We start from the raw sequence: 27,145 nt of genomic DNA on the forward strand, positions 1-27,145 counted from the left end.
TACTTTATGTACCAATAAGAAACATGAAGACAGGAGACGAGAACTAAAGGATGTCACCATCAGTCTGTTGCCACTCCTTCGTGGTCTCATCAGAGGCTGGGCAAGGAAGGTGATCTAGCTTTGTTGCCTAACTGCAGCATAGAGAGGTCAGGTCACTAGCCTGACTGTGGGGCCTATCAGAGATGTATAAATATCAGGACTGAATGGACAGGATCAGAGACCCTTTGTCAGGTAAAACAGCTCTCATATGTATTTAGATGTTCACCTGGAGTGTAGCTTTAATGTAGAGTAATGTACTCTTTGTGATACAATTTTGAACTTACCTGTGGCCATGTACATTTAAATTGATTGTACTGTTCAACTACAAAAGGAGATAAAAGTACAAACAAATATCTGTGGAATATTACCTTTCCATAATATGGAATCACACAGCATTAATTTGTCTACGAGAGATGAGTTTTCACCATCTGGACCTTCTTGTAAACCGACCTGACATAAGATTCTCCTTAGCCCATCTGGAGAGAGACAGAATAAATCACACATGTAAGGATTAACTGCAACATATCATTGGTTGACAATTGTAAACAAAACACCCTATCCTTTCTCATTTTACATATTAGGGATGAGCTATGGCGTGTTCGCACACTCCACGTGCATCTTTTAATGCGCGTCGGGACACTTCGGGGTAAGACCGCGCTATATTAAGATACTGTATTTATTGGCATAAAACTCACTTTTTTACCCTGAAAATAGAGGGTAAACTGTGCCTGCGTGTTATACGCAGGGGGGGTTTGGAAAGTTTTTTTTCCTGAGACTCCCCTCTTAAAGTTAGGGTGCGTGTTATACGCCGATAAATACGGTACCACGCAACTCAACGTGCAGAGCCCGCCAGGAAGTCAGCACAGCGCTATGCTAATCACAGGCAGGGAGACGTTGTCCCGATGCGCTGCTGTAGAGATCAGGAAATGTCTCTCTGCCTGCGATTAGCGCAGCGCCGACTTCTGGCGGGTTCTGCACATGGTGTGCGAACACGCCGGAGCTCATCCCTACATATCATGTAGTTATCCTTGTACCATTTAAACATAATTTCTCCAGGGTGAGGCTCTATATCCTCAAACTATGGCCCTCCAGTTCAGGAACTACAATTCCCATCATGCCCAGTCATGTCTGAATTTCAGAGGTTTATAATGCCTCATGGGATGCAACAGCTGGAGGGCCGTAGTTTGGAGATCCATGCTCCATATCAAGAGGTGGACTAAGACACACAGCTTTTTCTGCCCCAATGTAAAATTCTATACAGACAATGAATAGGGGCCTGATAGCCCACATCCATCAGTAAACTATACTCACTGATCCGCACTCCTATACCACCTCCAGAGCAATACAGTAGGACTTACAGGTATGAAAGAACATGTAACCTCTCCTATAGGACAATGCTTAGGCCTGAGCGGCCAATCACCAGGTCCGAACAATGCCATCCACCGGGGTAAGCTCTGACACTGGACATTTAAAAAAAGCACTAAAACATACCTGAGTAGCCAAGAATCTGTCCCAGCCAACTGAGGATTCGGAGTCCAAATGTCTGGTGTGCCACAATACCGGAGTACATGACCTGGACTTTAAGAGGTTTAGTCTGTCGGCTTGTGTTCCTCTGAAAAGAAAAATAAATACCAGGTCAGTATATAAAGCACAACTATTTTTGTTTTTCATTTGAACTGCCATTTAAAAACAAAATTTCCCACTATGAAAAGTGGTAGGGCTGTATTGTTTTGAAGAAAGTCAGGCAACTCTCCAGGTGGCAAGAGCTTTGACGATTAAAGGGTTTTTCCAAGTAAGAAGAATGAACACACCCAAATGGTGACAGAGGGCGTGGTATGTGGACATGTTTTCACTTCCTTTGCAGGTAACTTTACTTATAAGTAGGGATGAGCTCCAGGGTGTTCGCACACTCCACGTGCAGAGCCCGCCACTGCAGCAAATAGGATCATGATTTATTGGGGGAGGGGTATGAAGGTCTTCTGTTTCATTTGCTATTTTCTTTTGGTTCAACTGGATGGACTTGTATCAATCTTTTTTTCAATCTGTGCAACTCCATGCACATCTACCTCGCTTCCCTGTGATCGCTTCTGCTTTCTGAACCTGTATCATAGTTAAAGCCGAGGTTCACCCTAAAAAAAAAATTCTAACATTACATTGAGCTCACTTCCAACATTGACAGTATGCAGATTTATTTTTATTTTTTTTGCTGTACATACCGTCGTATAGCTATAAGCCCCCCCCCCCCCCCCCGGCTTCCGGGTAGTGGCTCCGGCGGGAGTGGGCGTTCCTATGCAGAGGCTAAGTGATTGACAAGATGACAAAAACTTCTCCCCGGCGCATAAGGCGCGTCACCAGTTTCCAAAAGAAGCCGACCATCGGTGCGCAGGCGCCGTATAGTGCCGACTTGCAGTTCGGCTTCTTTCGGAAACTGGTGACGCTCCTTATGCGTCGGGGGGAAGTTTTTGTCATCACGTCAATCACTTAGCCTCTGCATAGGAACGCCCACTCCCGCAGGAGCCACTACCCAGAAGCCGAGGGGAAAATAGCTATACAACGGTATGTACAGCAAAAAAAAAAAATCAGCATACTGTCAATGTTGGAAGTGAGCTCAATGTAATGTTAGAATTTTTTTTTCGGGTGAACCTCCGCTTTAAAGTGGTATTAGACCCAAAACATTATTATTACATATTAGTGCCAGATCTTAGATGTGATAGCTGCATTAGTTGACTTTTTTTTAGGCTTTCCTTCATTTTCACTGGGTGATCGAGCCAGTAAGTCTGAGAATTTAAAAGTGGTAGGGCTGTATCATTTTGAAGAAAGTCGTGCAACTCTCCAGGTTGCAAGAGCTTTGCCGATTAAAGGGTTTTTCAACATAACAGGCTGTCCTACAATTGTAGCAATGCTGGCTGAGTGTTGAGACAAACCATTTAACACTAACAGGTGTGCTAAAAATCTTAATAAAATGTATTCATGCAAAACCTTTATGCCAAAAAGAAAAAAAAATACTGCTGCTGTAACTGCCTGTGTACTTGAGTTGAGAAGTATCTTAATATAGCGCGGTCTTACCCCGAAGGGTCCCGATGCGCATAGCAGAGTTCCTGGGAAAAGAGGACCCAGGAACCAAAAGCAGCACAGAGCGTCAGAAAGGGTGGAAGAGAGGCTACGCAGGAAAGGCTTGCGTGAAAGTCTTCAGTAACCCCGCGGAGGACTGGGATAGTAGGGTCTCCTACACTTGCAGTGTGAGCTGGAGTTTGGCTTCAACTTGTTAGTGTTTTTAAATCTGCTAGTACATCCAACGCTACCCCCAGACTGACAATGCTGCTGTCCAAAAGGTATCTCCTGTGCTCCTTTATCTGGAGCAGGGGCACTCTAATACAGGAGGTGCGTTACTGGCCAGATCACCAGGTGAAAAAAAAAAAGAATGCAGATTTTTACAACTGATTAGTAAGCTGGAATTACATTTATGGTTTTAAGTTCAGCACCGCTTTAATGACAAGGTTATCCTGAACTGCGCATATCAAGATGCCTTGCACGTCCTGGTTGTGGGCACACCTTGCTGAATGTGCTTGTGCCCTGTACAATGCCATGTCAGCTTGTAGTCCAAGTCGGGACTTTGCACCTTCAGCTCAGCAAGAGCGTTCACCCTAAGACAGGAAGTGGAGTTAAAACCTAGCACTGGCAGGATCACGAGATGACGTTAGCAACACAAAATTTATAACAAAAAGAACTAGTGGAGGGTAAGTCAGTATTGTATTATTTTTTTTAAAGCAGTGTTCTCCCAAAAGCGAAACTTCTACTTATATGCTTCCCTCCCCCTTTCTTGCGTCACATTTGGCACCTTTCAGGGGAAGGGGGAACGGGGACTTGTTAATGACAGGTCTTCTTCCCCACTTCCGGGAGCCGGGCCGCAGGCCGATCTCCTGGAAGTTCGACCCCCCCCTCACTACCCCGGGCCAATTGGAAAGCACAGCACGCTTCACACACGCGCAGTAGGGAACCAACAGTGAAGCCAAAAAATTTCACTGCCTGGTTCCCTTACCAGGAATGGCGGCGGCAGCACCCGGGAGTCGATCCGAAGCTCCATGGACAGGTAAGTGCCCTAATATTAAAAGTAGTTGTAGCTGCTGACTAAATTTTTTTATTTTTTTTTTGGCTGGACCTTCTCCAAGATACAATGTAAATATTTCTTATATGCGACACTCACCACAATGACCGACTTGGCTTGGTCACAACTCTGAAAACTCCCATACAGCACAGATCTACGCCCCTGTCAGACAAAAAAAAAAATTATAATTTTCCAAATCCTTCAATAGTACATTGGTCAAATTCAAAAGAGGTTCTGCCAACATAAACAAATGTGAAAAACTCACATCTCTGTCAACAGTGGTTGCAAAACTAATGGCTTCTTTCTGGCTGCAGTTTACCGCCTTCTGCAGAGTGTAGATGACTTGCTCGTAGGTATGAACTTCATCATTAAACAGCATGCAGAAATATGTGTCATCCTTCTCTCTGGAAGAAAAATACAAAATGTTACAAATCGCTATATCCAAACAGAAGCTTGTCTGCCACATCATTTATTAAGCTTGGTTCACACTGGGGTGACTAGTCGCGTTACATTCAGTGCAATGGAACCGTTCTAATAGGAGAGACTCAAGTCACTCACTATATATACACACATAGACACAGGACTTGGAATCTAGGAGCCAGCTAAAAAAGTTAGAAGCCAGAAACGCGCCCCGTCACACCAAGCTTGCGTGCAGAAGCGAACGCATACGTGAGTAGCGTCCGAACATGAAAACGGTGTTCGCCACGATTGGTAGATCGAGAGCAATAATTCTAGCCCTAGACCCCCTCTAACTCAAAACATGCAACCTGTATAATTCTTTAAACATCGCTTATGGAGATTTTAAAAGGGTAAAAGTCTGTCGCCATTCCACGAGCGGACGCAATTTTGAAGCGTGACATGTTGGGTATCAATTTACTCGGCATAACATTATCTTTCAAAATAGGAAAAAAATTGCGCCAACTTTACTGTTGTCTTATTTTTTTAAATTTAAAATAAGTGTATATTTTCCCAAAAAAGTGCGCTTGTAAGATCGCTGTGCAAATACGGTGTGACAGAAAGTATTGCAATTACCACCATTTTATTCTCTAGGGCAGGGGTGTCAAACTGGCGGCCCTCCAGCTGTTCCGAAACTACATGTCCCATCATGCCTCTGCCTGTGAGAGTCATGTTTGTAACTGTTAGCCTTGCAATGCCTCATGGGACTTGTAGTTTTGCAACAGCTGGAGGGCCGCCAGTTTGACACCCCTGCTCTAGGGTGTTAGAATAAAAAATATATATAATGTTTGGGGGTTCCAATTAGAGGGAAGGAGATGGCAGTGAAAACAGGCATTGCTCGTTGTCTTGTCATACCAAACGTCACACAGTATATAATATATGTACACATATGATTTTCCCAGGTCTTTTTCAAACATGCGCCTGTGAAGCAAGGTATTAGGTAAGCCTCATTGCATTAAAAAGAGGAACACGCCAGCAAATCGGCAGACATGACTTTGTACTTACACACACTCCAGTCCCGGCGGCAGCTCATTTTCTTTTTCCCATGTGAGTATATCCACTGTATATTGAAACATTATTGCAAAAATATTGTAAGCTCTTGCCACCATATCTTCTGATAACTGAACAAGTGGATCCTGAGTAAAAGCCAAAAAATCTAAAGTCAGAACAAGCGTATAGGGAAAAAGCAAGGATAAAAAGACAAAAAAGATCTTCAACTGTACTGATGTGTCTACAAGTAAAAAGATAAGACTTGCTCCACGTCTTCAGGCAGGGGCGGACTGACAACTCATGGGGCCCACGGGCAATAGGAGATTATGGGGCCCACGGGCAATAGGAGATTATGGGGCCCACGGGCAATAGGAGATTATGGGGCCACACAACACATACAGACAGTATACATACACAGTGTACACACACACACAGAAAATTTACTGGAGAGCTCTAATCTTGGGATATTTTTTTAAAAACAGATTTTTACATACTGTCCCTGGTTTTACTGAGGCTGGCAACTCTGATGGGGCCCTCTAGTGACATGGGGCCCTCGGGCAGTGCCCGAATGGTCAGTCCCCCCCTGTCTGCTGGTCATACAAGGTTTCTGGATTTTCCAATTTACTTGTGTACCAATGCCCGATTACACGGTTGCTATTCTTCTACACCTCACCCCCATGTCACTTAAACGCTACAAGCCCTCTCTGCTACACCTTCTTAATGCTGCAAAGAGTTGCACCCCTTAATTTGCAAACAAACCATTAGCTTGTATTTTAAGTAGATGAATTAAATCAACCTTATGCAGGAAAACGATTCCCTCAGCAAATAAAATGGAGAAACCTTTCTGGAAAATGTTGTTCTATTGGACTCCATTTACAAGCTCCTCTGCGTATCGGGACATTGTGGGCTCTCAAGCATGAGATGACAAGTCAACACTTCCTGAAATGACCGGGAACTCCGTCAGGGAGTCCGGACAAACACCAATCTCTTGTTTTACGCACACTTTTTTTGCGTTTCTTTTTTTGCACCTATTTTTAAGTGGTAGCACAGGCGATTGATGGGCTGGATTTTTATTTACACTGTTCAACTGGAGCGGGTCAGACAAGATTGCCTTTCCTTGTTACAGACCTCTGGGTCCTCCTGGAGTGACGTGTCCCCAGTAAGGCTCCATCCACACTTGTACTACTGCAAAATTGTGAAGACTTTGGAGTGCAACATTGGATGGTTGCGACTTGGATAGGTGTTGGTTTTGACCAGTGAAGACTGTTGTACTGTATAAGATTCAGGTACGACTTTCAACTTGAGGGTTAACATTGAAGTCTATGGCCCTCAAGTTGCATGAAAGTCGGACCAAAGTAGTACATGAACTTTTTTTTTTTTTTTAACATGAACAGAATGTTTTTATTGAAAAAATATAGAAATACAAAAAAAAAAAAGAAAGATCGTACAGAATAAATGATCAAAACATGGCAGTCATGACAAGCACATGTAGGAAGACTGGCAACAGCATATATGAATGATTATCATTGGAAAATATCACTGGATTTTGATGTCCAAAGTTGCACAAGTGTGAATGGAGGATATGCCGTTTGATACAATTTATAATTGAAGGTTATCAATGTATGATCTGTAGAGTCTAGACCACAATGTACTTTATGGATGAAAATTTAAGGATTTATTTTTTTTCTGTACACCTTAAAAACGACAAATAAAGAATATAACAAATAAAAAAAAAAAAGACGACCAGACTTTGGCATATTATGTCGCTCTTTATGAATGTAAAAATAGGACAATGTAAAAACAAGATAAAGTATTGATACCTTTGAACTTTGGTGCTGGTGAAGAATTCTAATGCCGCGTACACACGATCGGAATTTCCAACAACAAATGTTCCATGTGAGCTTTTGGTCAGATATTTCGACCGTGTGTAGGCTCCATCGGACATTAGCTGTTGGAATTTACAACAACAAATGTTTTAGAGCTGGTTCTCAATTTTTCCAACAACAAAAGTTCTTGTCGGAAATTCCGATCGTGTGTCTGCAATTCCGATCGTGTGTCTGCAATTCCGATCGTGTGTCTGCAATTCCGATCGTGTGTCTGCAATTCCGATCGTGTGTCTGCAATTCCGATCGTGTGTCTGCAATTCCGATCGTGTGTCTGCAATTCCGATCGTGTGTCTGCAATTCCGATCGTGTGTCTGCAATTCCGATCGTGTGTCTGCAATTCCGACACTCAAAAAAACACGCATGCTTGGAATCATTGAACTTAATTTTTCTCGGCTCGTCATAGTGTTGTGAGTCACCGCGTTCTTGGCGTTCGGAATTTCCGACATTTGTGTGACCGTGTGTATGCAAGACAAATTTGAGCGAACATCCGTCTGAAAAAAATCCACGGTTTTGTTGTCGGAATGTCCGATCGTGTGTACGCGGCATTAGAATAATATTGACAGCTATAAAAACAAATTAATCCTTTATCAAACCCAAGTTCTCATTTTTGATATGGTATGAGAAAAACCGATTTTCTGGAAAAGAGAATTAGGGTCCTTTCACACGGGACAGATCCGTGATGATCTGCCCTGCGAACCTATGCTTGCTCAGCAGGGATCGCTCCGCTGATCCACGCTGAGCCGGCGGATGACAGTGTGGTCCCCGCACACTGTGCAGGGACCGCCCTGTCAGATCTCCGCACGCCCCTATGGGGGGGGGGGGGGAAATCGGATGAACACAGACTGTCTGGTCTGGGGGGGGATGTTAAAGGAGAAGCACAGCCACAGCTCATTGGCTGTACTTCTCATGTGGATCACAGGACTGCAGTTAATTTTGTACTCCTGTGACACCCTGCTGTTGGCTGATGTCACAGAGCCAGTCCAGGCTTGAGTAAGATTGCCACCATATGGTAAAGATCCACCCGCATGCCTAGACCGGCACCCAGCTTAGCCTCTCAGCGAGCCGCTGAGAACCTGAGCCAGCCGCTCTCACCCCCTCCACAGCCCAGTGAGCGCGGGGGGCAGAGCAGAGAGTTCTTTGCTCAGAAAGCTCAGAGAGCCCAACGAGTGTTCGATTGCTCGGTTCTCAGTGTTAGAGGCGGCAGGGGTTGGATGCAGCATCTACCAAAGTACGATTCAGAAAAAATAAATAAAAATCCTATACTTCTCTAAGCCTGGTATATACAGCAGCAGGAGCCGGACAACTTTAGGTTCCTGTACAGTGTGGTCCGTTTTCTTAAACGAGCATGCTGGAAAACCAGCATTTGGTCAATGCTTGCAGCCAATGGCTTTAAATCTACTAGCAGCTTTAGATACACTAACATATTGAAGCCAACACTTTAAAATCAGTTACAGCAAACATTTTTTTTCCTTTTAGGATAAAGGTTTTGCATAAAAAAAATAAAAGCTGATCATTGTAAGCACCCCAGGCCAGTGTTAAATGGTTTGTCTCCTTCTTGTAAAATGATACATCTGGAAGAGAGCTTGTTCTTTGAAAATAATTGGTAAGCTACACTATATTTTTGGGGATTTAAAAGCTGCTTTAAAAGAGAAAAGACGACAAAGACCAGCAATAGGGCGAGCAGATCCAGGTAAAAAATAAAAGTATGAACATGAAGGTGTGAAGATTGAAGACCCACATAAAAAAACAGATCACCCAGCAGAAACACCATACATGCGTTTACAAGGAGCCAACATTGGCATAATGGATAATAATCATTTTGCCATCTCAAGGTACTGTACAATACAGGATATTTAGGGTTATCATGGCACGGTAGTAAACCAGCCTTCTGAAAATCTGTGTATTCATCATCATGAACACACACTATTCAATCGTTTTCAGAAATCGTTTCTTCTTCTTTTAGAACTACACTAGAGGAAAAGCCGCCGATTTATGTGCCCATCTCATTACCTCGGATTCCTTTTCAGAGATGTGCATTCCATGCTTCTGGCAGTATGCGCCTTCCTTCCAAGCTTCAGCATCTCCGCAGTCACAGAATCCTCCACCTCCAGACGTGGTCATCTAAAACACACAAACACAGTGAAGGGCCTGCATCAGCGAGAGATTATTCACAATTTTCATCCATTAAGGGCGCTGCTCCCCCTAATCCATGCGCCCAGCCCCTAATGTCCATGCATGGTGCCCGACGCATGGATTTCGATGTTTTTTTTTAAATTATTTGAAACACGAGATTAGAGCCAGAGGCTTTAATTGGCATTAAAATGGATGGGCTCGGGGTGCAGTGAATCGCCACTATCGAGCACCAGGGGGGTGTAGTGCAAGTGGATTGGATAGCCGAATTGATCGATCGTGAAGCGTGGCGGAAGGGGTCGGGTGGTAGAAGTGAAGGGGACCAGGTCTGTTTGCCACGCCCCCCAAAATATTGACTGCCGCTTCCCAATTTACTGATAGGCGTCTCCTTTGGATCTGCGTCAAGCAAGTTTTGCATCCCCTTGTATGGTAACAAAACCCACATTACCTTAAATTGCCAGAAAATTCTAACACTATCTATTCTTAACCACTTCAATGCAGGACACTTTTACCCCCTTCCTGCCCAGGCCAATTCAGCTTCTATGCATGAAGGTAAAAGTCCCGCACCCCTAATAAATTACCGGAGCCCGGTCCAGCGATGTGCATGAGAGCAGCTGCTCGCCCGGGTCTCTGCCTCCAGATTGGCTGTGAATCACAGCCACTGAGAAGGGGACGGCCCAATCCCTATTCTGTGTGTCTAATGGAGCAAGAATGCACGATTGCCCATATAGCAAGGGGCTTGCTATGGGGTCACTCAGAGAAGAGGAGGGGCCAGGAGATACGGAACGGGGACCTGAGAAGAGGAGCTTCAGTAAGAATATGATGAGATAGAGATAGATATATATATATAAAAACTTTATTAGAAATTTTAAACCTCAGCTTTAAAGAAACTAAAAGTAATGGCTTACCCTGTATCGATGCTCCTTGTGGATACTTCCCAGGAAACACTCCATGCACAGGACACATGTTGGGTCAACTGCGCAGTCTCTGAAAACAAAAAAACATCAAATTATACAAGACGCTCTCCCAGTATTGGTCTGGAAAACAGAGATCCTCACACAATGATAATGCTACAACACCTTTCCTGTAAATGTAAAGCATAGTCCCAAACATTAATGGAGTAGAAGCACCAGGAGACAAAAAAAAATAAAAACAGGAAAATGTATGCTCCGTATATAAAATTTAGCAGCTTGTATCTATGGAGTTGACTGACTGGCATCCAATACTGCAGGTAACCCCGGATTGAGGTATTAGTGACATGAATAAAGCGGAGTAAAGAGAAATGTAGGCCAGTGTACATGAAGCCTTAAAGCGGGGGTTCACCCTAAAAAAAATGTTCTAACATTCCAATGAGCTGACCTGTGACACGGACATTATGCTGGTCTTTTTTTTTTTTCTTTTTCTTACATACCATTTTATCTGTATTTTCTCCCCGGATTTCCCGCGGGAGTGGGCGTTCCTATTCACAGGGTAAGTGATTGACGTTCTTCCGACCGGCGCATACAGCGCGTCACGAGTTGCCGAACTCGTGACGCGCTGTATGCGCCGGTCGGAAAAACGTCAATCACTTACCCTGTGAATAGGAACGCCCACTCCCGCGGGAAATCCGGGGAGAAAATACAGATAAAACGGTATGTAAGAAAAAAAAAAAAAAAAAAAAAGACCAGCATAATGTCCGTGTCACAGGTCAGCTCATTGTAATGTTAGAACATTTTTTTTAGGGTGAACCCCCGCTTTAAGCCTCGTACACCCGATTGGATTTTCCAGCAGACAAAGCGTAGGACTTTTGTTAGTCCAAAGGACATTCGTGAAATTTCAGCTCTTGAGCGCCACCCTTTGGGCACCTTCTGCTAATGACGTGTTTGGTGAGCACTGATTCCGAGCATGCGCGTTTGTACCTTCGACTTTTGTCTGGCGGACCTGTGTAGACACAATCAAAAAATCTGACAACAGACTGTTGCCCGCGGAAAATTTATAAGCCTTCCGCCCAACATTTGTCGGCGGAAAATCTGACAAAAATTGTCTGGAGTGTACAAACGAACAGATTTTTGGCCAACAGGCCGTCATCACACAATTTCCAGTCGGAAAATCCGATCGTGTGTACGAGGCTTTAGTCATGGAGTCTGGAAAGTCGAAGTCAGCTTAAGGGGGATGGAAAAAAAAAAAAGCAATACCTCCATTATACAGCGGGGTCCATATAAATTTGGCCACAGGCACATTCAAGCTACAGTTATATAATGGATATGGTCTGAAAGCGCACACTCAGGTTTAATTTGCTGGTTTTTACATCCAAATCAGAAGGGTTTAGAAAGACAGTTCTTAACCACTTCCTTACTGGGCACTTAAACCCCCTTCCTGCCCAGAGGACTTTTTGCGATTCGGCACTGTGTCGCTTTAACTGACATTTGCATGGTCGTGTGACGTGGCTCCCAAACAAAATTTACGTCCTTTTTTCCCCACAAATAGAGCTTTCTTTTGGTGGTATCACCTCTGCGGTTTGAATTTTTTGCGCTATAAACAAAAATAGAGCAACAATTTTGAAAAAAAATATATATATATTTTTTACTTGTTGCTATAATAAATAGCTAAATTTTTTCTTTTTTTTTTTACATTTTTCCTCAGTCTAGGCCGATACGTATTCTACATATTTTTAGTAAAAAAAAAAAAAAAACGCAATAAGCGACTGGTTTGCGCAAAAGTTAGAGCGCCTACAAAATAAGGGACAGAATTATTATTTTTTATTATTATTTTTTTACTAGTAATGGCGGCGATCTGCGATTTTTATTGCGACATTATGGCAGACACATCGGACACTTTTGACACATTTTTGGCACCATTCATATTTATACTGCAATCAGTGCTATAAATATGCACTAATTACTGTATAAATGTGACTGGCAGGGAAGGGGTTAACACTAGGGGGTGAGGAAGGGGTTAAATGTATTCCCAATATAGTGTTCTAACTGTGGGGGAGGGGGGTGACTGGGGGAGGTGACCGATCTGTGTCCCTATGTACAAGAGACACAGATCGGTCTCCTCTCTCCCTGACAGGACGCTGTCTGTGAGAGCCGGCAATGAGAAATGATCTCATATGTTTACATACAAGATCATCTCTCATTGGCCGCACAGATCGCCTACCAAACGGCCACTCCGATTGGCCGTTCACGGCGATCTGTGATTGGCTGTGTCCAAGGGACACGGCCAGCACAGAAGTTCCCCGCTGCGCGCTCGGGAGCACGCGCGGGGAAAGCGGAAAGGGGCGGCCGTAAAAACACGGCGCCCCAGAGAAGTAGAACCACCCTGCGGGCGTATATAGTCGTACGGCCGTCGGGAAGTGGTTAAGAAAAGCCATCCCCCTTTTTCAAGGTACCAAAAGTAATTGGACAATTGAATCAAAAGCTGTTTCATGGCCAGGTGTGGGCTACTAAAATCAAGCAGGTAAAAAGTCTGGAGTTGAAGGCCTCGTACACACGGTACAAAAAATCAGAAGGGAAAAGTCTGAAGACGATTTTTGGATCGTTAGTACGGTGCATTCGACAGACGATTTGATTTTTACATCAGACAAAAGCTGGATGTGCAGGCTATAACATTTTTGTCTTAAGTGAATTCAACATTTGATTTTCGGATGGTCAGTACAGAAATCGTCACAAAAGTCGAAAGTACAAACACGCATGATCGGAATCAAAGAACGAGAAGAGTTCAGTCTTGTAAACTACCATTCGTAATATAAAATTAACATTAGTGACAGGGCAATTGATGAAACAGGAAAATGCAGCGCACATTCTCATCTTCTTTAATGGGATAATAATGAAGCTGCTTTGCATGTACTTATGCCAAACCCATTTTATAAAGGCATTTGTTTTGTCGATCTGAAAATCGCGAATCGACGCTCAAACTTCTAACATGAAATTAGCAGAATGGGCCCAAAGGGTGGCACTTGGTTAATGAACTTCCTCTTTATCCTCTCATAGTTCGTCACTACGTTTGTGTTTGTCAAACAACAATTTGCAGATAGTATGCTAGACAAAATCTTGCACATGCGCTTTAGACAAAAATCAGGCGCTCGGTCGTAAAACAATCAAACCGTGTGTATGTGGCTTAAGTGTGGTATTAGCATTTGGAATCTATTGCTGTGAAAGAAACAAATCCATCAGAGAGATAGCAGCAACATAAGAAGTGGCCAAATCAACAGTTAGATACATTCTGAAGAAGGAAGAACGCACTTGGTGAGGCTCAGCAACATAAAAAGGCCTGGACATCCATGGAAAACAGTGGTGGATGATCGCAGGATCCCCTCTATGGTAAAGAAAAACCCATTCACAAAATCCAGACAAGTGAAGGACACTCTCCAGGAGTTGTGTGTATCATCATTGTCAAAGTCTATAATTAAAAGAAGACTTCACAAGAGCAAATACAGAGGGTCCACCACAAGGTCACAAACCATTCATAAGCCTGAAGAATAGAAAAGCCAGATTAGACTTTGCCAAAAACATCTAAAAAGCCAGATTAGTTCTGGAAAAGCATTATTTTTCCGGATTAAACCAAGATTTATCTGTACTAGAATTACGGAAAGATAAAAAAAAGTATGGCGAAGGCTTGAAACAGCTCATGATCCAAAGCACACAACGTCATTTGTAAAACATGGTGAAGGCAGTGGGGTGGCATGGGCATCCATGGCTTCCAGTGGCACTGGGTCATTGGTGTTTATTGATGATGTGACAGAAGTAGCCAGATGAATTCTGCAGTGTTTAGAGATATAGGGGCAGATTCACATCGGCGTATCTCTGTGCGGGCGTAACGTATCTCATTTACGTTACGTCGCCGCAAGTTTTTCAGGCAAGTGCTTTATTCACAAAGCACTTGCCTGTAAAGTTGCGGCGGCGTAGCGTAAATCACCCGGCGGAATTCAAATTCGGCGGGTAGGGGGCGTTTCATTTAAATGAAGCGCGTCCCCGCACCGAACGAACTGCGCATGCGCCGTCCCTAAAATATCCCAGTGTGCATTGCTCCAAATTACGTCGCAAGGACGTCATTGGTTTTTGACGTGAGCGTAAATGACGTCCTGCCCCATTCACGGACGACTTACGCAAACGATGTAAATTTTCGACGCGGGAAACGACGGCCATACTTAACATTGGCTGTGCCTCATAGACCATGGGTCAACTTTACGCCGGGAAAAGCCTAACGAAAACGTCATAACTTTACTGCGTCGGCCGCGCGTTCGTTCGGGAATTCGCGTATCTACCTAATTTGCATACTCAACGGTGAAATCGACATAAGCGCCACCTAGCGGGCAAAAAAAATAAATTGTAGTTAAGATCCGACGGCGTAAGAGACTTACGCCTGTCGGATCTAATAAATATCTATGCGTAACTGATTCTATGAATCAGTCGCATAGATACGACGGCGCTACGCAGAGATACGACGGCGTATCTGGAGATGCGCCATCGTATCTCTTGAGAATCTGGGCCATACTGTCAGCCCAGAGTCAGCCAAATGCAGCAAAGTTGATTGGACGGCTCTTCACAGTACAGATGGACAATGATCCTAAACACACTGCAAAAGCAACCCAGGAGCTTTTGAAGGAAAATAGGTGGAATATTCTGCAATGGCCGTGTCAATCACCTGATCTCAACCCAATTGAGCATCCATTTCACTTTCTGAAGGCAAAACTAAAAAAGGCAGAAAGATCCACAATCAAAGAACAACTGAAGATAGCTGCATTTAGAGCCTGGCAAAGAATCAGAAAGGAGGAAACCCAGTCTTTGATAATGTCCATGGGTTCCCGACTTCAGGCAGTCATTGCCAGTAAATGATTCTCAACAAAATATTAAAAATTAACATTTTATTTATAACTATAACTATATTAATTTGTCCAAATACATTTAAGCCCCTGAAAATTGGGTGGGGGGGGGGGGGGGACATTTATAAAAATGGTTGCAGTTCCTAAAACTTGTACTTGATATTGATGTTCAAGCACTTGAATTAAAGCTGAAAGTCTCCACTTCAAATTTATTTGGATTGTTTTATTTTAACTTTATTCTGGTGACAAACAGAGCCAAAAGTATGAAAATATATATGGACCTAACTGTATGTCTTCCCCTTATTATATCCTCATCAGAGCATTTCAAATTATTGATTAGAAATTAAAAAATTCATCAACTGGCATTAAACAACTCTACAGTTTTCCATTGGGAACACAGTTCCTGTGCATGTCTTTCGATTTCCTCTTGTGGCATATTTTGTAATATATAAAAAAAAAAAAAAAAAAGGAAGAAGAGCAGACACACAACAGGAAGGGTGGGCACCTTAGAATGACCATGCTAGGTATGCAGGCCTGGGAATTCCAGTGCAGTGATATCACTGGATTCCACGAAAAACTTCAGAAACTGGTGGATTAGCTCTATAGTATCTACTAAAAACTGATTAACAAATCCTAAGGCCCCTTTCACACTGGGGTGGGAGGCGCGGTGGCGGTATAGCGCCGCTAAAAATAGTGGCACTATACCGCCGGATTTGCCGCGGGATTCGGCCGCTAGCGGTGCGCTATTAACCCACGCTAGCCGATAGAGGGTTAATACCGCCCGCAATGCACCTATTGCCACGGTTTCCCATTGTTTTAAATGGGAAGGAGCGGTATACACACCGCTCCAAAGATGCTGCTTGCAGGAGATTTTTTTCTCTCCCGCCAGCACATCGCCTCAGTGTGAAAGCCCTCTGGCTTTCACATTGAGAAGGCTGAGCAGGAGTTTTTCAGGCGGTATAGCAGCGCTATTTTTAGCGCTGCAACACCTGAAAAACTCCTCAGTGTGAAAGGGGTCTAAGAGGAAAGCATAGCTGTTTGTACATTTGCCAGGACTGAAATAAAAAAATGTTAATTTTTAAAAAATGTATATTGTCCATTCTTTTGTTAAAGGTCTTCATATGGATCAATAAAATTCCTTGCTCAGATTTCTTCTTATTGCTTATCAAATGTATAGTGTGAGATTAAGTAACCCATGGTGCTCTAGGAATCTTTGGCCATGTCTGTATGTAAAATAAAGAGATTGTATATAGATAGCAAAAAAAAAAAAAAAACACAAATATAAAAAAAACTGTAGGCTACTTTCACGCTGACCTGCTGCAAAAATTTGCAGTGATCTTGCCACAATTTTACTTCGTTTGCGGTGTGTTTTTTTAAAGGAAACGTGGCTCAAAAAACGCACAAAAAATGCATTGCAGGTCACTTTTTTACCATGTTTTTCATTGCTTTCAATGGGAAGGTGAGTTTTTTGTGCGTTTTTTAAACTCCGCCAAACATGCTCCAAAACGGAAACACGTTGCCCCAGTGTGAACACATACATAGAATTTAAAGGGAAGCATTTTCTTTGATATTCAGGCGCTTTTGTTTAACACAAAAGTGCTTCAAAAACTTCTCAGTGTGACAACAGCTTTCTTAGGGCCCTTTCACATGGGGCGGATCAGTAATGATCCACCTCCGTGTGTCCGTAAGCTCAACGGGGATCGCTCCGTTGATCCCCGCTGAGCCGGTGGCTGACAGGGCCGTCCCCGCACACTGTGCAGGGACCGCCCTGTCTTTTCTCCGCTCTCCCATATGGCGGATCGGATGAACACGGACCGTGTGTCCGTGTTCATCCGATCCGATCTGCAGACGGAAGAAAAAAAATAGGGTTTTCTTCCGTCCGCAAAATCGGATCTTTGCGGAGGCGGGTGATTACGGGTGTCAGTAGATGTTTATCCGCTGACACCCGCAATCGCATAGGGACCAATGTATGTCCTGTTTTCATCCGCAAACTGATGGGGCCTTAGAGAGCCTTAGAGAGGAATTCCAGGTATGGATATTTTTACATATTTACATTGGTCCAGTTTGGACCAGTGTAACTCTGCATTTTCCATACCTGTGGGGGGGTCTTACAGAAGCTGAAAGTCGCTGTAGTAGAAACCACTACTCTAGTGATCTCCACTTGCTTCCTCACCCTGCTACATTGTGAACATAGGAAGTTGCCTGCTCGGCACAGGTAGCGCTTTGCATTTCCTGGAAGAATGCAAAGCATTCTATGATAGGATGAGGTGGAGAGGAAGGGCAGTGATGTCACACTCCACTGGGCCCAATCAGGGAATGCTTGCCATTTTTGTGTTTTTTTATTATTATTTTTTTTAAATAAAAGTATTCTCTGAATGGCACCCGTGGCGAGAGCGAGACTACCTGTGTTCACAATGTAGCAGGGCAGCCACTCGGCACAAGGCCTGAAAGTTAGTGGGGATCACTGGACTAGTTGTGTCTACTATAGCGATTTCCAGCTTCCAGAGAGATGCCAAAAAGGTATGGTATATACAAAGTTACCAAACCTAGCTCTCATCTTTAAAATAAAAAATACAACAAAAACTGTAAGGGCCCTTTCACACGGAGTGGATCCTCCGTAAAATCCCTGCTGTGCAGGGACCGCCCTGTGTTTCTTCCGCTCTCCCCTATGGCGGATCGAACGAACACGGACCGTATGTCCGTGTTCATCCCATCCGGCAGACGGAAGAAAAATAGGATTTTCTTCCGTCCGCAAATGCGGATCTTTGCGGAGGCGGACAAATTACGGGTGTCAGCGGATGTTCATCTGCTGACACCCGTTATCACATAGGGACCCATGTATGTCCCGTTTTCATCCGCAAACGGACGAATGAAAATGCGGACATAGGGTCCGCTAGTGTGAAAGGGCCCTAAGGCTCCATTCACACTTGCATGATTCCAAAGTCGCACGATTTCCAGTGCAACTTTGCAGCACAACTTAATCCGACTTTACACTCTGGCACTAATTTGAATCAAAAATCGCATGGAAGTAGTGCAGAGACCCTTTCTAAGTTGCACCGATTTGAACGGGTGCCATTAAATGCAACGGGCTGAGACTTGCTATGTGACTTTGTGTGTCCAAAGTCAGACGACAAGTCGCACAAGTGAGAATGGAGCCTAAATATAGTTCAAGGAGTTCAGCAAACTGCATTGTATCATTCTTAGTCTTGATCAAAGAATACTTTTAACTTCCTGCCATAACAGAGCTGAGACCCCAGTCTACTGTGGTGACCTGGCTGACAAAGGCAGAGTGCAAGGCGAGGGCACAGAGCAGCGGAGAAGGTAACCGGATCTCTAGAGAAGCTATTTTTGGGGGATGCTCAGGGCTAGATAAGGTGATGTGGCGGGAAGCACTGGGGAGTAGTTGCTGTAAACCAGGTCAAGTTTAGAGTCGCTCAGTGTTTGTTTCCTGTCTGCAGACAAGGCAGCCCAAGTTCAGCCTTTTCACATCTGACATATCTGCATCGCTCCCAACTGTCCCTGATTGGGAACAATGTCCCTCTGTCCCTCTTTCCTCCTCATTTTGGTCTGATCTATATAGTTCTATAAAACATGCACTTTTTATCTTTCAAAGTGCTAAACCTTTCATCTGATTTCTAAATTGCTGCATTTGTAAATTTTAAAAGCCAATATAAAGGAAGTAGTGTGTTAATTCGCCTTTAACCACTTCAATACAGGGCACACAAATAGAGCTTTCCTTTGGTGGTATTTGGTCACCTCTGCGGTTTTTATTTCTTGCGCTATAATTAAAAGAAGAGCAACAATTTTGAAAAAAATATATATTTTTTTTTTTTGCTTTTTGCTATAATCAATATCCCAATTTTTTATTTTAAACCAATTTTTTCCTCAATTTAGGCCTTTATGTATTCTTCTATACATTTTAGGTAAAAAAATAAAAAAAAATCGCAATAAGCGTATATTGATTGGCTTGCGCAAAAGTTATAGCATCTACAAAATAGGGGATAGATTTATGTAATTTTTATTTTTTTACTAGTAATGGTGGCGATTGCGGCGGACATATCGGACACTAATGACACTATTTTGGGACCAGTGTCATTTATACAATGATCAGCGCTATAAAAATGCACTGTTACTGTATAAATGTCACTGCTCCTAAAGCGCTCTTGCCCACTGAAAAGCGGCACTTTTAACCCCCTTTCCGATCGCTAGCAGGGGTTCAAAGCGCCCCGCTAGTGGCCGAAAAGCGCCGCTAAAAATAGCGGCACTTTACCGTCGACGCCTGCCCCAGTGTGAAAGTGCCCTTAGTGATCTTTATGTTCCCCTTCTCATACTTCACTTTGTGGTGTCCTCCTGGTGCCGGACACTTCCTTGGACCTTAATGATCTGGCACCTGATACTGTACATACAGGAGCGGCTGCTGGAAGATACTCCAACCTAAATGCACGTGTAAGCAATGCATAATACAGCTCACAGCAGCCTCAGAAGACAGGCAGTGCAAATCGTACATGAAAATCACAGGATCTAGCTGCTCAAGACTTTGTTTTCTCCCAGGCATAGCTCTATCATGTCATGAATCCATCCTACAAATTAGTCACCTGGTGAAGTGGGATCTTCTTTTGTCTACCTGCTAGTAATACAGAAGTGGTTCCCAAATACACCCACTGTAGGCTTCCTGCTGTCTCCGACATATCAGGGTTTCTACATGTGAAAGTCTATAATAACGAGCTTCTAACAGACATCGATCAGACGCAAACCTGCCTTAGAAGCGTGACTATGGTATAGAGCAGCGTTTCTCATCTCCAGTCCTCAAGGTGCCCCCAACAGGTCATGTTTTGAGGATTTCCCTCAGATGAAATGGCTGCGGTAACTACTAAGGCAGTGATACTGATCAAATCACTTGTGCACAATAAGGGATAGCCTGAAAACATGACCTGCTGGGGCGCCTTGAGGACTGGAAACACTGGTCTAGAAAAAGAATACTAGCACAGGGAAAGAGGACAGAGTTTAGGAGGAAGACCTACCCACAACTCATGTAAGGCGATTTGTAAAATCTGGCTGCAGGTAAAGTGGTTGTAAACCTCAGACATGAAATATGAACAAAGTTTATCCTCCTATAGTGTGTACTTGTCTCTATCCACATCACTTAGGCCCCTTTCAAACTGGGGCGGGAGGTGCGGTGGCGGTATATAGCGCTGCTATTTTTAGTGGCGATATACCGCCGGAATTGCGACGGTTTTGACCCCCCGCTAGCGGCCGAAAAAGTGTTAATACCGCCCACAATGCACCTCTGCAGAGGCGCATTGCCAGCGGTATAGCTGCAGTTTCCCATTGCTTTCAATGGAATGGAGCGGTGGAGGGGCGGTAAACACACCGCTCTTCTCACCGCTCCAAAGATGCTGCTGGCAGGACTTTTGGATCGGTCCTGCTAGCGCACCGCTCCAGCGTGAAAGGGCTTTCACACTGGAGAAACAGCAGTTGCTGTTTAGGGTCGGTTTGCAGGCGCTATTTTTAGCACAATAGCACCTGCAAACCACCCTAGTGTGAAAGGGCCTTAGGCCAAGTTCACACTGGCATTAAAAGCAGGTGTTTGTGAGGAGGTAAAAACGCCCCTCAAACGCCTATGCACAAAATACAATAGACAGCACATTATGCCGTTCACACATCAAAACATGAAGTGTTACAGTTGCTTCAAAATTGAAGCCTCATGGGGAGTTAGGAGACGTTTGAAGCATTTTAATGCCTCCCATTCAAGTCTATAGAAACTCTTTTGTTGATTTGTCACTTTCCATTGTGGAACAGTCTTAAAGCTCAAAGCTAAAGGTCAAAACTGCGCATAGGGCGTTTAGGGAGCGTTTTTAACGCTTGTAAAAACGCCCCATAGTAAAGCTCATTTACGCCTGTCTGACGCTCATACTAACGTCATACAAACGCTATAGGAGCAAGTGAACATGGCTTAAGTGTCATTTCTGTCTGCTGCCTGCTCCCTACATTAGTCACTTCTGATAAGCTCTCCTCACTGAGATCGGCAGAGTGTAATTTCAGCTACCCGCCCCTTTTTTCCAGACTGCTCAGACAAGCTTTATAAATTCTGCACTTTGATCTGATGAGGAGACAAGAAGACAGCAGACAAACAGGTACAACTTATGTAGGAGGATTTGTTCCATCTCTGTGTATCACCTCAGGCCCGTCATGTCAATGGGTATAAGGACTTACAACCACTTTAACAAAAGAAAATTTTGAGAAGCAGCCGCCCTGTAAGAATAAGTTTGAAACCTCCCATTCCAGTGAAGATAAACTCTTGCAGAGCTCCAGACGTTCTGGATAGCACGCCCCCTGCTGGGCACTGCGATTTAGTAACCAGCCCTACATCCATATTCTGTACTGAGGTGACACCCTGCAGGAGAAATTCTGTCTGACAGACCCAGGAGTGTCAGGTAGTGGTGGCACCAGGAGTTATGAAATAGAGATAAGTATACAATTTTTTTTTTTTTTTTAAAGGGGTTGTAAAGGTAAATGTTTTTTCACCTTAATGCATCCTATGCATTAATGCAGTGATGGGGAACCTTGGCACCCCAGATGTTTTGGAACTACATTTCCCATGATGCTCAAATGTACTGCAGAGTATATGAGCATCATGGGAAATGTAGTTCCAAAACATCTGGGGTGCCAAGGTTCCCCATCACTGCATTAAGGTGAAAAAACATCCTATGGTACCGTGCCCCCCCCTGAACCCCCTGTTTTACTTACCTGACCCCTCAAAGTCCCGCGCGCGTCCATGTGATGGTCTTCGGTTCCCAGCCTGGCCGTTGATTGACTAGGCTGGACGGATTAATAGCAGCGCAGCCATTGGCTGGCGCTGCTGTCAATCACAGCGGATGATGCGGCGCTCCGGGGGGTGGGGTTGAGTGATACAGTCGGTGGCTATGCCCGCCGCTGTATCACGGGAGCGCGCTCACATGAAGGTGGAAAGCTATTGCGAGGAGGAGCCGAGACAGCCGCCGAGGAACCCCAGAAGACAGGGTTAGGGGACAAAACGAGCTGCACAGTGGAGGCAAGTATAACATGTTTGTTATTTAGTGTCCCTTTAAGGAGGCAGCCATTAGAGATTTGTCATGCTGGTGACACGGGGTAATGAACCACGCACCATCTTCAGCATAGCTGTTGCGTTTGTTGGACGCCATTGTCAATTAAATGGTTTAATCTTTAGATTGGAACTGCAAAGTAAATTCAGAGCCACAAGACCGAGTGAAAGGCCAGGCTATAAAGAAGGCTAAAAATAAATGATATTAACTTGCACTGCTGCTGCATCAAGCTGAAAACATCTTGTACATATTAACCACTTCAAGACCGGACACTTTCACCCCTTTCCTGCCCAGGTCATTTATCACTTTTCAATGCCGTCACATCTTGAATGAAAATGACTCAGGCATGCAACACCCAAACTACATTTTTTTTTTTGTTAAATAAAGCTTTCTTTTGTGGGTATTTTTATCACCACTGTTTTGTTTTTTTTTGCATTATAAAAACAAAAGAAAAACAGAAAATCTAGAAAAAATAAAACACGTCTTTCTCTTTGTTTCTAATATAAATTTAGAAAATATATATTTCTTCAAACATTTAGGCCAAAATGTATACTGCTACTTTTCTGTATTAAAAATAACCAAAAATCGGTGTATATCATTTAGTCTGAAAGTATAGTGTGTGCATAAATATAAAAAATATATATACCCCATATTTATCGGCGCATAACATGCACAGGCTTATAACACAAACCTTAATTTTAAGAGAGAAGTTTCAGAAATTTTGAAGCAAAATAAGGGTCAGTGCCCATCAATGCAGCCTCACCATTGGCCATCATTGCAGCCTGATCAGAGCCCATCTGCAGCCTTGCCATAATAGACAAAGCCAGATCTCCTGTTTTGATGTCGCTTCCGCCCTGCTTTGGCATGGAGACGGGTGGGGGCCATCTTCCCCTCACTCATATCCATACCCAGCCACGGATAGGACCCGATCGCCTCCGCCGCTACCAGCGGCTCCGGTATGCAGCGAAGGGCACAGGAGAGCTGCTGGAGCCCATCTCCCACCCCAATAGCGGTGATCTCGCTGTGAATCTGCCACAGACCACCATTATCGTAAAACCGGACCGCCTGCTGAAAAAGATGGATACCTCGGTTATGGCAGCAGGGAGCGAAGGGGGACTTTTTACACCAAAGAAAGGGGTTAAAAGTGCCTGAAAAGCATCGCTGCCCATTGATTTCAATAGCAGGGGCGGGTTAGGAGCGGTGTATACACCACCCCAGAGACGCTGCTTGCAGGACTTTTTTTTTCCTGTTCTGCAAGCGCACTTGTGTCAAAGTACTCAGCCTTTCACATTGGGGAGGCAGTTCACAGGCAGTATTTTTAACACTAAAACGTCTGTAAAAGCGCCTTCAGTGTGAAAAGGGTCCAAGTTGTATCTGTTTTTCCGCAGCCCTCCATTTATAAACTCAAATATGTTCAGGATACCACTGTGATGGCAACTTCATTATAACTCTTTATTATAAACTCCATTATAAAAGGTGTATATTTGCTGCAACAGTCACACTTACCACAGCTGTGTATCAATAGTGAGAAGCCAATGGTGCAGCCAGGTAAGACTTATTTCCACACTCACATAACACAACAACATAACATCCTGGGTTAAAGGGGTCCTGGACACTAAGGCCTCATTCACACTACGGGTCGTTCGGGTCCGTCTGTCAGCGATGGAGTCCGCCAAGTGTGAATGAGGCCTTAATCTCACTAAAGTTTATTTAGTCAGCTAAAGTTATTCTTTAAAATAAAAAAAGGTGTTGCACGGAGCAGGTAAGTATAAGGATAGTGCACAAAGCGGGTTTCTTACCTCCTATTTGGTGGTCCTTGACTGGTACTGTCTGCTCCTTCCTCCAACTAGTGCCCCTTAGCAAGCCAGCTGCTAAGGGGGCACCTGTGCATTCCCAAGCCGGGGGTGTGCGTCCATAGACTCACACAGTGCTGGCAAGCCACTCCCCCGTTCTTCCCTCACAGAAATGTGACCGACAGCAGCAAAAAACGATGGTGCCCCCTGCTCCCAGTGCCTCCTGTGAGATCAAAGTAGTAGAGAGCAGTGCTGCAGCAGGGACAGCGCTGGAGCTGTAAGAGGTGATAGTTAAGGGGGGTACTGTTCTTTCAATGATGGCATATTATATAGAGCGCAATCACAACCCAAACTCTTGAGAGATAGACAGAGAGATTATATATATATATATATTAGTGCTGTCAGTTAAACTCGTTATTAACATCGTTAACACAAACCCATTTTAACGCCGTCAATTTTTTTATCGCGCGATTAACGAGGTTCACCCTTTAAAACATTTTTTTTTTGTCAGCACGTACCTCTTAACCCTCTCACGCCGACGGGACGCATATATGCGTCCTCGGCGTTCGGGGGTTATACCGGGATGATGCCTGCAGCCGCAGGCATCATCCCGGTACCGTTGTTTAGAGCGGGCGATCGGCTATCCAAACATAACAACCGATGCGGCTAAAAGCCGCTCGGTTGTTATGCCGGAGGAGCGGGAGGGGACATCCCCCCCCTCCCGCTGCCTCCCGTCCCACCGGGAGACCCGATCCTAGATCCGCCGCGTTCTGTGTTCAGGCGGAGACTGACACTAAGCCGTAAACAGCTTTGATTCAGTCTCCGCATTGAAACCACGGAAGCGGCGTCATGACGTCACTTCCGGGTTTCTCGGCTGCCAATGGCGCCGGATTTAAAAAAGTACACAGTATTCAGAATCGCTGTTTTCGGTGATCTGAATACTTTGAAGTGCAAAGGAGGGCTTGGAGGTCTTTTAGACCCCGATCCCTCCATAAAGAGTATCTGTCACCACCTATTGCTTTCACAAGGGATGTTTTCATTCCTTGTGACAGCAATAAAAGTGATCAAAATGTAAAAAAATAAAAAAACACAATTTAATATTATAAAAAAAAATAAAAAAAATAAGAAAACAACAGAAAAAAATGTTTTAAAGGGTGAACCTCCTTAATCGCGCGATTAATCGTGAGTTAACTATGACATTAATGCGATTAGAAATTTTAATCGCTTGACAGCACTATATATATATATATATATATATATATATAAAAGAGTTTGTGTTGCGATTGTGCTCTTTCGTGTGCCCCCACCACAGAGACCGATGGCCAAATCACAGTGATTACTAGGGTTACTGCCCTTGTACTGTTGTGAAACATAAAAAAAACTAGACAACTTTAGTACAGATAAACATTATAATTTAAGGATTACTAGTCAGTGGCAACAGGTGATTGTTTCTGCTAAGTGGAGGTAAATTGTTATTCCCAAACATACTCTGCTCTACAAAGTAGAATGCCACGTACACACGACCGTTTTTCATGAGGACCATTTTTTAATTGGTCGTGAAAAATGGTCGTGTTTATGCTTCAGAGAATTTTTCTCAACAAGAAAAATGCAGAATTATTTTTAGAACCTGCTCTAATTTTTCTCATTGTTTTTCACACGACAAATCACGTTGAGAAAAACATCGTTTTTTGCATGATGTGAATAACGGTCGTGTGTACGCAGCATACGGCTTTGTGAAGAGGTTGAAAGTAAATTGGAGCACAGAACTCACCTGCAGGAGTAAGTTGGTTCACCCACTTTAAACACACGACCACAGAGCTGGGAGGGTTTATTTGCTTGTTCCAACTTGTGAAACCCGAGGGCTGGGTCTTCTCCGCACACGTACCACTCCAATGGTCCAAGGAGGACATGCTGCGCTAGCATTTCTTCATGATCAGTAACTGGATCTGCCTGCCGGCAGTATATCCGAGGGACATAGTGGGCGAGATGCTGGTAGACTTCTTTAGGCAGATCAGTTGCTTGCAGCCATTTCTGTTAAAGACAAAGGAAAACCGGATGAAATGGGGGAACTCAACACTTCATCATGGCAGGAGAGTTTTGCTTCCTGGTTCACCTCCAACCAGCTATGACATAGAGAGTGGCCATACACGGCTCCTAATATTCTAGATTTCCTAAATGTAGCTGTCAAAGTAATGGTGGTCACTGATGACTGGAGAAAATTGCCCTTTAACCACTTAAGACCCGGACCTTTATGCAGGTAAAGGACCTGGCCAGTTTTTGCGATTCAGCACTGCGTGGCTTTAACTGACAATTGCGCGGTCGTGCGGTGTGGCTCCCAAACAAAATTGGTGTCCTTTTTTTCCCTCAAATAGAGCTTTCTTTTGGTGGTATTTGATTTAACTGTAAAAACTTCCCTTATGTAGGACATCAAAAAGCACCAAGACTGCTCCAATTCAACCTTTGTGTGTGTGCTTATGTCAATAGTACATTGTATATCCCTCTATGTTGTGGTTGTTCAGATGCCCATCTAATAGTTTTTTTTTAAATTAACGATGCTCCCTGCTAATACCACTATGCTTGTGGAAGAGAAATCCACATCCTTACTGCTCTGACAGTAAAAAATCCTCTACGCAGTTTAAGGTTAAACCGCTTCCCCTCTGATTTTAGTGATTGAGTTTTTTCCCTATGCTAGGGTCACCAGTACGGTATTTGTACATCAATATCATATTCCCTCTTAAGCTAGAATAAATTCAATGCTTGTAGTGTTTCCCCATAGATGAGCTCCTCCAGTCCCTTTATTAGTTTTTTTGTCCTTCTCTGGACTCTCTCCAGCAAATTCCCTCCTGAGGACTGGTTCCCAG

The 27,145-nt window shown here is 43.9% G+C and overlaps 1 protein-coding gene across 2 annotated transcripts in view; it reads right to left on the reverse strand.

Moving 5' to 3' along the window:
* UBR2 (ubiquitin protein ligase E3 component n-recognin 2) overlaps positions 1 to 27,145 on the reverse strand; it is a 129,181-nt gene that overhangs the window by 92,933 nt on the left and 9,103 nt on the right. For both annotated transcript variants that reach the window (XM_040351504.1, XM_040351505.1), the window contains exons 2-9: positions 26,056 to 26,315; positions 10,515 to 10,593; positions 9,487 to 9,597; positions 5,606 to 5,736; positions 4,410 to 4,548; positions 4,244 to 4,306; positions 1,531 to 1,651; positions 408 to 515 (exon numbers count right to left, since the gene is read on the reverse strand). In XM_040351504.1, coding sequence (XP_040207438.1) covers positions 408 to 515; positions 1,531 to 1,651; positions 4,244 to 4,306; positions 4,410 to 4,548; positions 5,606 to 5,736; positions 9,487 to 9,597; positions 10,515 to 10,593; positions 26,056 to 26,315 — 1,012 coding nt within the window. The remainder of the gene's footprint in view (positions 1 to 407; positions 516 to 1,530; positions 1,652 to 4,243; positions 4,307 to 4,409; positions 4,549 to 5,605; positions 5,737 to 9,486; positions 9,598 to 10,514; positions 10,594 to 26,055; positions 26,316 to 27,145) is intronic.

The sequence above is a fragment of the Rana temporaria genome, chromosome 4 (assembly GCF_905171775.1).
Source record: "Rana temporaria chromosome 4, aRanTem1.1, whole genome shotgun sequence".
NCBI lineage: Eukaryota > Metazoa > Chordata > Amphibia > Anura > Ranidae > Rana > Rana temporaria.